At 44.7% G+C, this 13,189-nt stretch overlaps 1 protein-coding gene across 1 annotated transcript in view; it reads left to right on the top strand.

The window, feature by feature from the left end:
* The window catches only part of LOC310784874 (major histocompatibility complex class I-related gene protein-like), a gene marked incomplete at both ends in the record, with an annotated part of 86,277 nt that overhangs the window by 70,099 nt on the left and 2,989 nt on the right, over positions 1 to 13,189 (top strand). Inside the window, one exon of the mRNA XM_083645910.1 lies at positions 1,410 to 1,554. Within this exon, the coding sequence (XP_083502036.1) occupies positions 1,410 to 1,554 (145 nt within the window). The remainder of the gene's footprint in view (positions 1 to 1,409; positions 1,555 to 13,189) is intronic.

The following is a 13,189-nucleotide window of genomic DNA, read 5'->3' as shown; positions in this document are numbered from 1 at the left end:
AATTTGGGCCGTTTGAAGCCAGATTTGGGCCGTTTGAAGCCCTATTTGGGTCGTTTAAAGCCAGATTTGGGCCGTTTGAAGCCTGATTTGGGCCGTTTGAAGCCCAATTTGGGCCAAGTCCAATTTTACAATGAGATGCACCCACTTTAAACCTGAATAAAGTAATAAAACCACTAGTAAACCAGTAGGCGGCGCCTGGCCTGCTGTTCAGTGAGTGGCCTGGCCTGGCCTGCAAAAAAAAAAAAAAATTTTTTTTTTTTTTTTTTTGGCATGCTGAAATATTAGGGGAGGTCCGGACCTCCCCGTCCTCATAGCTAGCTACGGCCCTGACAGCAGATACCTCAGTTACAACAAGATTGAGCTAGCAAGGCAATACAAGTATGAGAGTGGGGGAGAGAAAGTCGGGGAGCAGTGGAAGATGCAGAGGGAGAGATGCAGAGAGAGGTAGAGAAGTAGTTGGGTCATTTCAGGTTATTCTGTTACCGTGGAGAGCGGAGGTTTGTTTCTCAGTGATTTGTCATCTATGAAGGTTAAACAACAGATTTAATTTAAAATTTTAGTTTTGGGAAACTTTTGTGAGAGCCCTAAATCCAAAATTGGTTATGTTGGAAATTATGTTTTCAATGGTTTGGCCTACAATGCTGCAAAGTACAGTACATGGTTTATTGGACTTTTTGGCGTCAAATAATTCACAATGGATGATTTGACCTATTTTTGACCTTCAAATCCAAGATGGCCACCGATTTTCAGCTCCAAAAGGTCGATTTTTCAAACTCATCGCTGAGCCTTCATATTGGCCTCTAATCAAAGCTCTGGTCATGCTGAGTTGAGTCATAAACATTGAAAAAAGTTGTAAGTACACAGAGGTCATCTCAGAGGTCAAAAAGGTCAACATTCGTGGTTCATGAGAAACAAACCTTCGCTCTCTATGGTCACTAATTTCTGAATTAATTCAATTTCACTGAATGATTATTGGAATAGATTGTAGGGATCAACCGATATGGTTTTTTCAGTGCCGATAGCGATACAGATGATCGCTGATCAAAGAGACCGATAACCGATATTTGCAGTAAAGATTAAAATCTTGGTGTAAAATTTAGAATAACTTGAAATGCATTTTATCCAACTGCAATATTAATTGAAAATATTACCCATTGTTAAGCAAAGTCTTAACAAGTGTGTTGTCTGTGTGTGTGTGTGTGTGTGTGTGTGTGTGTGTGTGTGTGTGTGTGTGTGTGTGTGTGTGTGTGCATGTGCGTGCGTGTGTCTGTGATGCTTGATGACGCGCCACAGTTCTGACATAGGTCCCCTTCATCACCTGCCTCTCTCTCTTTCTGACTTGCTTCTCTTTCTCGCTCCCTCTCTCTCTCTCCCCTCTTCCCAACTCTCCCTCTATCTCTCTCGCCCAGGCGGCTTCCTGGTTGTGGCTGTTTCTGTGACTGTGGTAGTTGCTGTGCTGCTGGCTGTCAGTCTGCTGCTGCTCTACAAATGGAAGACAAAGAGAGAAAGTGACGGTGAGTTACCTTCCCAGTCCACCCTGTCAATCATCTTCCAGTACACACACACACACACACACACACACACACGCACGCACACACGCACGCACGCACGCACGCACGCACACACACACAGACACACACACACACAAATACCTAAACCTTTGTACTGTCTGTCCACAGGTTCGAACACCAGGGGAAGCTCAGATGTCAGAAACTTGCAGGTGACTTTCTTTGTGTCCATTTTCACTCTTTGTCAGTTTACACCATGACTCCTTCACTGTGTAAAAAAAAATGGGGGGGGCTACTGCATAGGCTACTGTAAGATTATAATGCCAAATGGTAAATTAAATCATGTGTTTTGTTGAAAAATGTCAAGTACATTATCAGTGAAATCATCTAAAATAGCAAATTTCCAGTTGTCATATTTTCATTCACAGATTGTAACTGTGATGTTTGCATGCATTTCTAATGTGAGGAAAGGAAACCAATGCCAACATGTAGAACATGTAAACTCTACAGTTTATATTGGGCAATCCATACAGTCAAGGTCTAATAGTTTTTTAGGGATTATTTTGGTTTGTTTTATCTTTACTTTTCAATTAAGCCTTCAGAAACAGTACCGGGTTGTAGATATAAGGGCAAGTTGTCAGTCTACAATAGCGTGCTTGGCATCGCTGGAAAGTAGAAATTCCGAGCTTTCCAATGACCCTAAATGCCCTAAATTGGAACAATATAACGTCCGCTATTTCCGGAGAAACATAGCAGTCAAACTTCACATTTTTACAGTCACACTGACATAAATCTCTGTTCTTGCGAAAATATTTCACCAAGGTTATTTTCGCCAAAAGGCAGGTTTGAGTTCCTCACGTATAGGTTTGAGACTCATTAGTTATTACTGACTTATAGTGACCTCCCAGGGTTTTGCACCTAGCCTGGATAAACCCAGCCTCCACATGACCTCCATGTACTATCAGTCACGACCGCTACAGACATAGTCTGTGATGTCACGTTGAAAGCTGGGTTCACCCAGGCTGCACCAGCCATTCCAGTCCAGATGGACTGGAGCTCTATGGTGTGTACTCAGGCCCATCGTCGCCATCTGGTGGCTGTTTTGAACTTCTGACAGCAATGAGTCTTATACCATTCAACTCCTTCGATGTCAAAATCCCCTACCCACTACCAGTTCACTACCAAGTGTCACTCCACTTCAAGTTACATTACCAGTTCACTACCAAGTGTCACTCCATTACAAGTTACATTACCAGTTCACTACCAAGTGTCACTCCATCACAAGTTACATTACCAGTTCACTACCAAGTGTCACTCCATTTCAAGTTACATTACCAGTTCACTACCAAGTGTCACTCCACTTCAAGTTACATTACCAGTTCACTACCAAGTGTCACTCCATTTCAAGTTACATTACCAGTTCACTACCAAGTGTCACTCCACTTCAAGTTACATTACCAGTTCACTACCAAGTGTCACTCCACTTCAAGTTACATTACCAGTTCACTACCAAGTGTCACTCCATTTCAAGTTACATTACCAGTTCACTACCATGTGTCACTCCATTTCAAGTTACATTACCAGTTCACTACCAAGTGTCACTCCACTTCAAGTTACATTACCAGTTCACTACCAAGTGTCACTCCATTTCAAGTTACATTACCAGTTCACTACCAAGTGTCACTCCATTTCAAGTTACATTACCAGTTCACTACCAAGTGTCACTCCATTTCAAGTTACATTACCAGTTCACTACCAAGTGTCACTCCATTTCAAGTTACATTACCAGTTCACTACCAAGTGTCACTCCACTTCAAGTTACATTACCAGTTCACTACCAAGTGTCACTACATTTCAAGTTACATTACCAGTTCACTACCAAGTGTCACTCCATTTCAAGTTACATTACCAGTTCACTACCAAGTGTCACTCCATTACAAGGTACATTACCAGTTCACTACCAAATGTCACTCCATTACAAGCAGAGATGGGCGAAAATACATCATAAAGTATTTTGATACAAATTACAAATACTTGCTCAAAAAATGTATCACAATACAAATACAAAATACCTGTCTGAAAATGTATTTGAGATACAAATACGTATTTTGAAAATACATGAAAATACATTTTATAAAAACTTATAAAGAGCTGCAACGATTAGTCAATTCATAGATGAATTGCCAAATATTAAATTAATTGCCTATTTTGATGATCTATTAATCATTTAGAGACATTTCTTTAAGGAAAATGTCCTAATTCTCTGATTTCAGCTATTCAAAAGTGAAATTTTCTGGTTTCCTTAGACAGTAAATCCTCTCTTTAGTCCTCTGTCACAGTATGTGTACTCCCTAACACACTGCAGTTCTTCCATTTTAGTTTTAGTTGTTTTTCAGTAGAACTAATTTCTCCTTCAGCTCAGCTGTTAATCACCTTCTGTGAGGGCTTTTGACTTAAAGGCAGCATTTCTGCATGTTAACCTCAAGTTTTGGAACTTTGACTATGTTTAGCCATAGATATCTGACATCATAACACAATATATAAATAACTGAAATAGGTAAAAGGCATAGTAGGTCCCCTTTAAACAACTTCACATTCACCACCATGTCAGTAACTTGTCGTCACAGTATTTATTTAACGTGCAAACATATTTATACTTCAATCATGAGAGGCCAGTCGGTAGGATTTAACAAACTTTATTTAGCAATCGGCATGCATGGCAAATACTTTGGCGCATGACTCCATTAGCCAGTGGCACTGCTCTTGAGGCAAGAGGAGGGCATCTGCTTAGGCTAGGAGATCCCCCCCCCCGTGGGGGATCAGGAGTCACGACTCGTTGGTGGCGGACTGGGGAGGTGGGTGGGGCAAAACAACGCTCCGGAGGAGGGCTCAAGGGAGATGGACTGCTGTGAAGCTGCTGCTGTTATGATCGGCCAGAGAGAGAGAGGTGACGTAGAACCCTTGCTATATATATGAGAATTAACTGACGTCATATCTGACGTCATTACGGACGTCATACTAAGACTTTGACTGACCACGTCATACTAGAACTTGATTGACGTCAGGGGTGATCGGATTAGATTATGCACGAATGGCCTTCTGCTTGAACTATGGTCTAGAGACCTCACTTCAATCATGAGAGGCCAGTCGGTAGGATTTAACAAACTTTATTTAGCAATCGGCATGCATGGCAAATACTTTGGCGCATGACTCCATTAGCCAGTGGCGCTGCTCTTGAGGCAAGAGGAGGGCATCTGCTTAGGCTAGGAGATCCCCCAAAAGGAAGATCTGATTACCGGAGGTTAATTGAGATCTGCGGGCACCGGTAGTTGATTGTACTTTTCTGGCCTTCGACCTTTTTAACGACTTATGGCTACTTGCGGCTGGCGCTTCCCAACTCGGTCGGGCCTTCGATCTTGACCCCCCTACTTGCGTTGCGGCTGGCGCTTCCCAGCTCGGTCGGGCCTTGCGCGCCGCACGACTTGGCCTTCTGACTGACCCTGACTCTCTCTCTCGACTCTCTCTCTCCCCCAAAAATGATCCGGGAGATTTACTGCGCCTACTGGGCGCTGTGCTTTTCAGGGAGCCACCACCAACGAGACATTTTGGCACGGAGCCCGGGACACTGTTTGTTGCCATGCTCGCCGATTGAGGAAGGAGGGTTCTTTGGGCCACGGTATGGCCGCCTGCTCCGGGCGGGTGTAGCTGGAGAGCTGATGAAGACCAGCTGGAGCGTCCTCTTGAGGTGCTGGATGACTTAGGGGTTGGTGACTTAGTGACTTAGGGGTTCCCAACTTGGCCTGGGTGACTTAGAGATTTCCCGACTGGGCGCTGGACTTGGATGACTTAGGGGTTGGTGACCCGACTTGGCCTGGGTGACTTAGTGGCTTCCCAACTTGGCGCTGGGGCCAGTCTGAGGCCTGAGCCTGATGTAGCGAGCCATGGGGAGTAGATTGTTTCCAGGAGTTAGGATGACTTAGGGGTTGGTGACTTAGTGACTTAGGGGTAGGTGACTTAGTGACTTAGGGGATGGCTTAGGGGTTGGTGACTTAGTGGCTTAGGGGATGACTTAGGGGTTGGTGACTTAGTGGCTTAGGGGGTGATTTAGGGGTTGGTGACTTAGTGGCTTGGGGGATGACTTAGGGGTTGGTGACTTGGTGGCTTAGGGGCTGGTGACTTAGTGGCTTAGGGGGTGACTTAGGGGTTGGTGACTTAGTGGCTTGGGGGATGACTTAGGGGTTGGTGACTTGGTGGCTTAGGGGTTGGTGACTTAGTGGCTTAGGGGGTGACTTAGGGGTTGGTGACTTAGTGGCTTGGGGGATGAACTTAGGGGTTGGTGACTTGGTGGCTTAGGGGATGGCTTAGGGGTTGGTGACTTAGTGGCTTAGGGGGGTTGGTGACTTAGTGGCTTAGGGGATGACTTAGGGGTTGGTGACTTAGTGGCTTAGGGGTGACTTAGGGGTTGGTGACTTAGTGGCTTAGGGGATGACTTAGGGGTTGGTGACTTGGTGGCTTAGGGGATGGCTGAGGGGTTGGTGACTTAGTGGCTTAGGGGATGGCTTAGGGGTTGGTGACTTAGTGGCTTAGGGGATGACTTAGGGGTTGGTGACTTAGTGGCTTAGGGGATGACTTAGGGCAGGGGCACTCAATTAAAATTCTAAGAGGTCCAGATAGAGAAAATGTCCTCAAGCGAAGGTCCGGAACATTGAGCTTGCGTTATGATTCAGTGCCATTGAACTTAGGCTACTTCAATGATTGCAGTAGCCTAATGGTACAACGTCTGTATGTAGTCAATGACTGACTGTTAAATCAAAATAAACATCAATAATGTTTATTTACAGTTTTCATATTTAACTGGATTAATTATAAATAACTAGCCTATACTAATAATAAATACATGTTCTTTTCTCATTTCAAGTAAAATAATGGCTGCATTTAGAAATAACACAACAGAGTGCTTTGGGAAAATTTGCATCTTAAAATAAAGTGCTTTAATTTTAGAAAAATAAGTTCCCCCTTTTCTTCCTTTTCTTAACTCCATTTCACATTTTATCAGTCAGGCTCTCAGCCAACAAACCTCCTTTTCTCTTGATAGAAGTGAGCTCCCACTCTGTTTGTCTGTGCCTGCCTGCCTGCCTGTCTGTCTGTCTTTCTATCTATCGGTCGCTCGCAATGCAAACTTTGCATGCCGTTGGGCAGTGAATGTGTGTGCGCCCTGGATTTGAGTGTGTGTGTGTGTGTGTGCTCATGTGTGGCGCTTCCATAGACAGCTGGTCAGGATCGCATCACACTTCACGAGACATACTGGTTTTGAACTGCTCGTCAGACCAATGAATGAACATGAGTCTGCCTGCTCTGGATTAAAACTAAAGCTTTGTTTTCGCGGTCTACTCGTTTCTTTTGAGCACGCGATGTGAAATACTTATCTCGCATTTCTCCGAGTCTCGCCTCTCCTACGTCCGTGTGTCAACTCTCCCGCAGCAGCAGCAGGCAGAATCGATTCGCTTGTTGATTGGCTGAGTAGCATCACGTGTGATGATTTACAGCGCATGCATTGGTCTGTGAGCTTCCTGACAGATAAACCAGTACCGTAAAGGCTAGAAAAGCATGTGCCGGTTAAAATAGAAATGCTCCGTGAAAATGTAACTATTCAGTGATTTGTAGGTTATAGGGCTCGGTCCGGATAGGACGGCGTCTGGGTCCGGATGTGGACCGGAGTCCGGACTTTGAGGATCGCTGACTTAGGGGTTGGTGACTTAGTGGCTTAGGGGGTGACTTAGGGGTTGGTGACTTAGTGGCTTGGGGGATGACTTAGGGGTTGGTGACTTGGTGGCTTAGGGGTTGGTGACTTAGTGGCTTAGGGGTTCCCAACTTGGCCTCGGTGACTTAGTGACTTCCCGACTTGGCGCTGGACTTGGATGACTTAGGGTTGGTGACTTAGTGGCTTAGGGGATGACTTAGGGGTTGGTGACTTAGTGGCTTAGGGGATGACTTAGGGGTTGGTGACTTAGGTTTTTTTTTTTTTTTTTTTTTTTTTTTTGTTATTACTATTGTTATTAGTGGGCGTTTAAAGATGGGATGATCGGATCGCAGACCAGGTAGATTGTCAATCAACTCGCTTTATTTAATCAAACACGAGGGACACCTACAGTACATGTGGTGTTTTCAAAGCAATGTAAATCAATATTTCTTGTTTGGTGGGGGGCGGGTCCTTTGCGGGCAGCGGGAGCGGGGGTGGGCGTCCCCGCAGGTGCTACATGCGTGCAGGAAATTACATTTGGGATATGTGCACACGTTTTCATTGAAATATCTGCAAAGGTAGTCGGGGGAATGGGCATGCACCTGGGAGGACCCACTGGTGTCGGGCGCCCAGGAGGGGGCGGGGCTGGGGGCGGCGCCGGACTGAAAGGCCGCCTTTGGGCAGAATTGTGCAGAGTGCCCCGGTTCGCCGCACGAGTAGCAGGTGTTCACCGGCCGCCCGCTAACCAGCGACGTGAAGATCTGCATGTCCATAATGGACCAGTTAAGCCGCGTATTAGCCCGGGTGATCATCAGGGCGGCTTTAGCGGAGAATGCTTTATGATACTGGTAGAATAATTTACCGTGGTTGGAGTAGAGGTCCACTATTAGCGCTATATATAAATCTAGCTCGTGGCGGCGCTCTGGGTACACCTCACAGATCACGTCGCGGTAGACGCCGAACGTGTTCAGGAAGTCACATAGGGAGAGGTCTTTGGACAGGCGGGGGTCGGACGACTTTAAATAGACAGGGCCATCTGGGTCACCCCCGACCTTCCTTTTGCACTCGGGGGATGGCAGGAGTATGCTAACTAAATTGATGTCTCTGCCCTTCAAAATCTGGGATCTCAACCTGGGAGACACATCGGCACAGGGAGAAACAAAAGGCATACCAAATGAGATGGCGGGCGTGGCGGACGCCAGGGTGTGAGGAGCACGTCGGCTTGCTGCGTGGGCGGGGGCGGGATCGGCTGCTGCGCTGGCTGGGCTGTGGCGAACGTGGGGGGAAAGGGGGGGGGGGGGTTTCCAGGGCCCTCAGACGAGCATCCACTGATCTGCTAGCATCTAACAGGGACAGCAGAATGGCTCTTGACGACCCCTGTCGGCTCGGCGGAGCTGCGAATGGTGCCGTTTCCGCTTCCGGGGCGGCGGCCTGGAGGTCAGTGCGACCAGGAAGGACATGGCGTCTCGCGGTGGCCCCGCGGCCTGTATTTCCCCGGCGTCTCCCCGCTCTCGGAGCGGCTGCCTCTGCTGATCTTCGTCCGCGGCCTCTCGCACGTCCGCGCCGAGCGGCCTCCCCCTCTGGCACGCTCGCGCGCGTTCTTGGGCGACCGGGCGCACGCGGCACTTCGTCATCTGCTCTCCTTCCAAGGGCCGTCGCAGTGGCGCGCCCCGTGCCACGGGAACGCGCGCCGGGCCCTTTCATCGTGGCTGCGTTGGCGGCCTGTGGTCCCGGCCGCTTCGCCAACGTCTTCATCAGACGTCTCGGAAAGCAAGAACGCACCGTGGCCGATCTGGAACGGGGTCTCGTTGGCTGAGCTGCTGTCGCTGTCCATGGACTGCTCTGGCTCGGAGCTCGACATGCCGGGAATGGAGTGGGAAGCGTTGAGGAATATGCGGGGAATATCTGCGTTGGATTTCCACGGGTAGAGAAGGCTTGAGGGTGCTGATTCGGTCTCCGGATATGGTGCAAAACAACGCTCCGGAGGAGGGCTCAAGGGAGATGGACTGCTGTGAAGCTGCTGCTGTTATGATCGGCCAGAGAGAGAGAGGTGACGTAGAACCCTTGCTATATATATGAGAATTAACTGACGTCATATCTGACGTCATTACGGACGTCATACTAAGACTTTGACTGACCACGTCATACTAGACCTTGATTGACGTCAGGGGTGATCGGATTAGATTATGCACGAATGGCCTTCTGCTTGAACTATGGTCTAGAGACCTCACAACTAGAAAATATTACATTTCAGGAATTGAATGCCCTGATGCACATCCTGTCTAAGGTTGTGAAATTGTGAATCGGTGAGAGGAACGATGAGAAACTGCATCTCAAACAAAAAAGGCCTTCCATGAAATTGGACTCTTGTTCAAATCCTTACATCCTTAAAATGACTTCCCCTCCTTCTGCTTCATAAACAAATCCAAAACAACCTGGCTATCTAGAACATAATTACTAAAGAACAATCACTCACTGAATACAACTTTCCACTATCAGCAGTGGTAACACCATTCTAGTGTCAAAATCTGCACAGCCATCATTATGCACAGTGAAGCTCAGACATCCTTGTAGCAACAGAAAGACATTTTTGATTTTCATTAGGGTACTTTGGTGTTCAGTTATAGTTTTTCAGTATAACTAATTTCTCCATCTATTCAAATCAGGTTTATGACAGTTAGGTGTTTTTCAGTACAACTAATTTCTCCTATTCAAATCAAGTTTCAGTTTAGTTCAGTTAGGGTTTTTTTCAGTACAACTTATTTCTCAATCTATTCATATCAGGTTTTAGTATAGTTCAGTTAGTTGTTTTTTTCCCAGTACAACTTATTTCTTCAGCTATTCACATCAGGTTTCAGTTTAGTTCAGTTAGTTAGTTTTTCAATACAACTTCTTTCTCAATCTATTCTTATCTATTCTTAAACATTTAAAATGTTTAAGCACGTCTAAAGTATGCACCCGACACGTGCACCTATGTACAGTGAATATGCCACTGTCTCTGACTTGTCTTATCACTATAGTGCTTATCACTATACTGCCTTATGCGTCTCTTGTTGTTTTTGCACCCATATGCCCTGCTATATTTGTTATATTTGTACTATTTGCACTATGTTGTAAACGGAGTCCACAGCACAAGAATTTCACACGTGATACTTGTACCATGGAGTGACAATAAAAATCTTGAATCTTGAATCTTGAATCTGAATCATATCAGCTTTCAGTTTAGTTCAGTTAGTTGTTTTTCAGTACAACTTATTTCTCTATCTATTCTGAATCATATCAGGTTTCAGTTTAGTTCACTTAGTTGTTTTTAGTACAACTAATTTCTCCATCTTTTCACATCAGGTTTCAGTTCAGTTAGTTGTTTTTCAATACACCTTATTTCTCCATCTTTTCATATCAGGTTTCAGTTCAGTTTAGTTCACTTAGTTGTTTTTAGTACAACTAATTTCTCCTATTCAAATCAGGTTTCAGTTCAGTCCAGTTAGTTGTTTTTTAGTACAAGTAATTTCTCTGTTTATTCATATCAGGTTTCAGTTTAGTTCACTTAGTTGTTTTTAGTACAACTAATTTCTCCATCTTTAGTTTAAACCTGTGTCAATGTTTACATGTGTCAATTTGAGAATAAAAAGAAAAATGTATTTTATGTATTTGAAATACACAAAATACAAGATCTGAAAGTATCTTGATACAAATTACATCTCATTTTTCTCTGCCCAGCCAAATACAAATTACAAAATACAAAAAAGTAGTTGAAATACGTATTTCTCTGATTACAAGTTACATTACCAGTTCACTACCAAGTGTCACTCCACTTCAAGTTACACTACCAGTTCAATACCAAGTGTCACTCCACTTCAAGTTACACTACCATGCAGTTCACTACCAAGTGTCACTCCACTTCAAGTTACACTACCAGACCAGTTCACTACCAAGTGTCACTCCATTTCAAGTTACACTCGCAGCTGTGGAAGAAGAAGGTGGGTAGAAATGAAGTGACAAATGATGGGTCACTCTACCGGAATAATTGGAAGATTGGAATCACCATGACAACCGATAGATGCCATGATTCATCCAATTTTATGAGAATTCTAATAACATGTTACTGTCACTGTAAACACATCACATCAAATAAGAAAGACATTTGAAGTAAACTGGACTACCCTTGTTTGACATAAAGGCAATTATTGGTCTAAGTCAAGCGACCTTATGGACAAAATTATATTCTCATTTTCCCCCCGTTATAGAATAAAGGACTTGTACCGATGACACTTAACACTGACATGCTGCCATCTTGGATTTGATAACAATCCTAAGGCTTCAGGTCCATCTTCCACCACCACCTATTCAGATACATGCAAGATGGAGGACTGTTTATGGCTACCACTGTATTTCAGGTGTGCTGTCATGTTCTCACTTTGCTAAACTTATTATTGTTTGTTGCAGATTCCTCTGTATGAGAACTCTGCTCCAGCCTCCAGATCCCAGCCAGACTCCACCTACCAGCGCATCAATCCAGCAATCATAGATCAGGACCACATATACTTTACTGCCGAGCCAGACTCCACCTACGAGAACCTCAATCCAGCCACCATGGATCAGGACCAAACACACTCTACTGTCGAGCCAGACTCCATCTACCAGAGCCTCAATCCAGCCACCATGGATCAGTACCAAACACACTCTACTGTCGAGCCAGACTCCACCTACCAGAACCTCAATCCAGCCACCATTGATCAGGACCAAACACACATTTGTATAAAATGTTCCGCTCTTATAACCTCTTGAAACAGGATGTTTGGTCCGGTCATAACACGGGGAGGGATCATTCAAAAGTCTAAACCAATGGGAGATCAGTTACAGAAAGAAAGGCAGTTTTATAGGATGGGAGGGGTGGAGGGCACAGCAGGGCTCCATTGCTACAGCCACTCCTACGAGTGGATCAGCACACTGAAATTTGCATATACACATACTCAGCCAATCAGGATGAGCCTAATCAACCTATGGATCCACTCCCAATAAAAAGGTGCTGGTCTCACTCACCAGCATCCACTTTTCTTCTGCACCTGATAAACAAGTTAGCCTGGGATTGCATCATCTGGACTCAACAGTGTTGGATACGGGCCGAGCTGCGTCGGTCTGATCCAGAACATCCCGCCGGCGGCGGCGCTGAACTGTCAGATTACAGCAGCTGCAGGGCTTTTCCCATGATGAGACACGGGCAGTGCTCAGCTCATTTGAAAGCCATCTACTTCTGCATTCCTCTGGAATTGAGCTCTGCTGTGATGAGGGCGAGGCAGGCGATAAAATATATTTTTTAAATGTCTACATTGACTGTGTCACTGGTGTGATCAAAGCATTTTAATAACTCCAGAGCCTTGTACAGTTCAAAAGTCCCTATAGGTATGACTATTTTCAACTTGATTGCAATCAACAAGTTTTCTTAAGCAACTCATCAGTCTGCTGCATGCTGCGGTGCATGAAGGCTGCAACATGCTTCTTGGTAGCAAAGTGTGAAGTCTGAAAGAATTGTCTTCACCTGTAAAGACTTGCAATGCCAACTATTATCTATTCTATGCTGTCCATATCACGGATGTAAATGACATATTCAAAACCCAGCTGGGTATATCTGAGAGAGAGAAAGAGAGAGAGAGAGAGAAAGACATTGTTACTTTTTTTATTCAAATGTATTCTATTAAGCTATAAACATTAATGGAATATTCTGACTCTGTAACAAAATGTTTTTCTTACTTAGAATAGAAATGCTGTTAAATGTAAAAAAGAAAAGAAAAAAAGAAAAAAAAAAGTTTGCATGATCGTCATCTCTTATTTTCATTTGATCTTGTTGTATTTTCCTCCTTCAATTTCTCACTCTTCTTTATTTGATTGTATCTGCATTTTTTATTATTTTATTGTAATTTTTTAATTAGCTGTAGTTTGA

This window comes from Poromitra crassiceps, assembly GCF_964638095.1.
Source record: "Poromitra crassiceps genome assembly, chromosome: 11".
Classification (NCBI taxonomy): Eukaryota; Metazoa; Chordata; class Actinopteri; order Beryciformes; family Melamphaidae; genus Poromitra; species Poromitra crassiceps.
The sequence above is the reverse complement of the archived record's forward strand: the minus strand, read 5'-3'. Positions and strand labels throughout refer to the sequence as shown.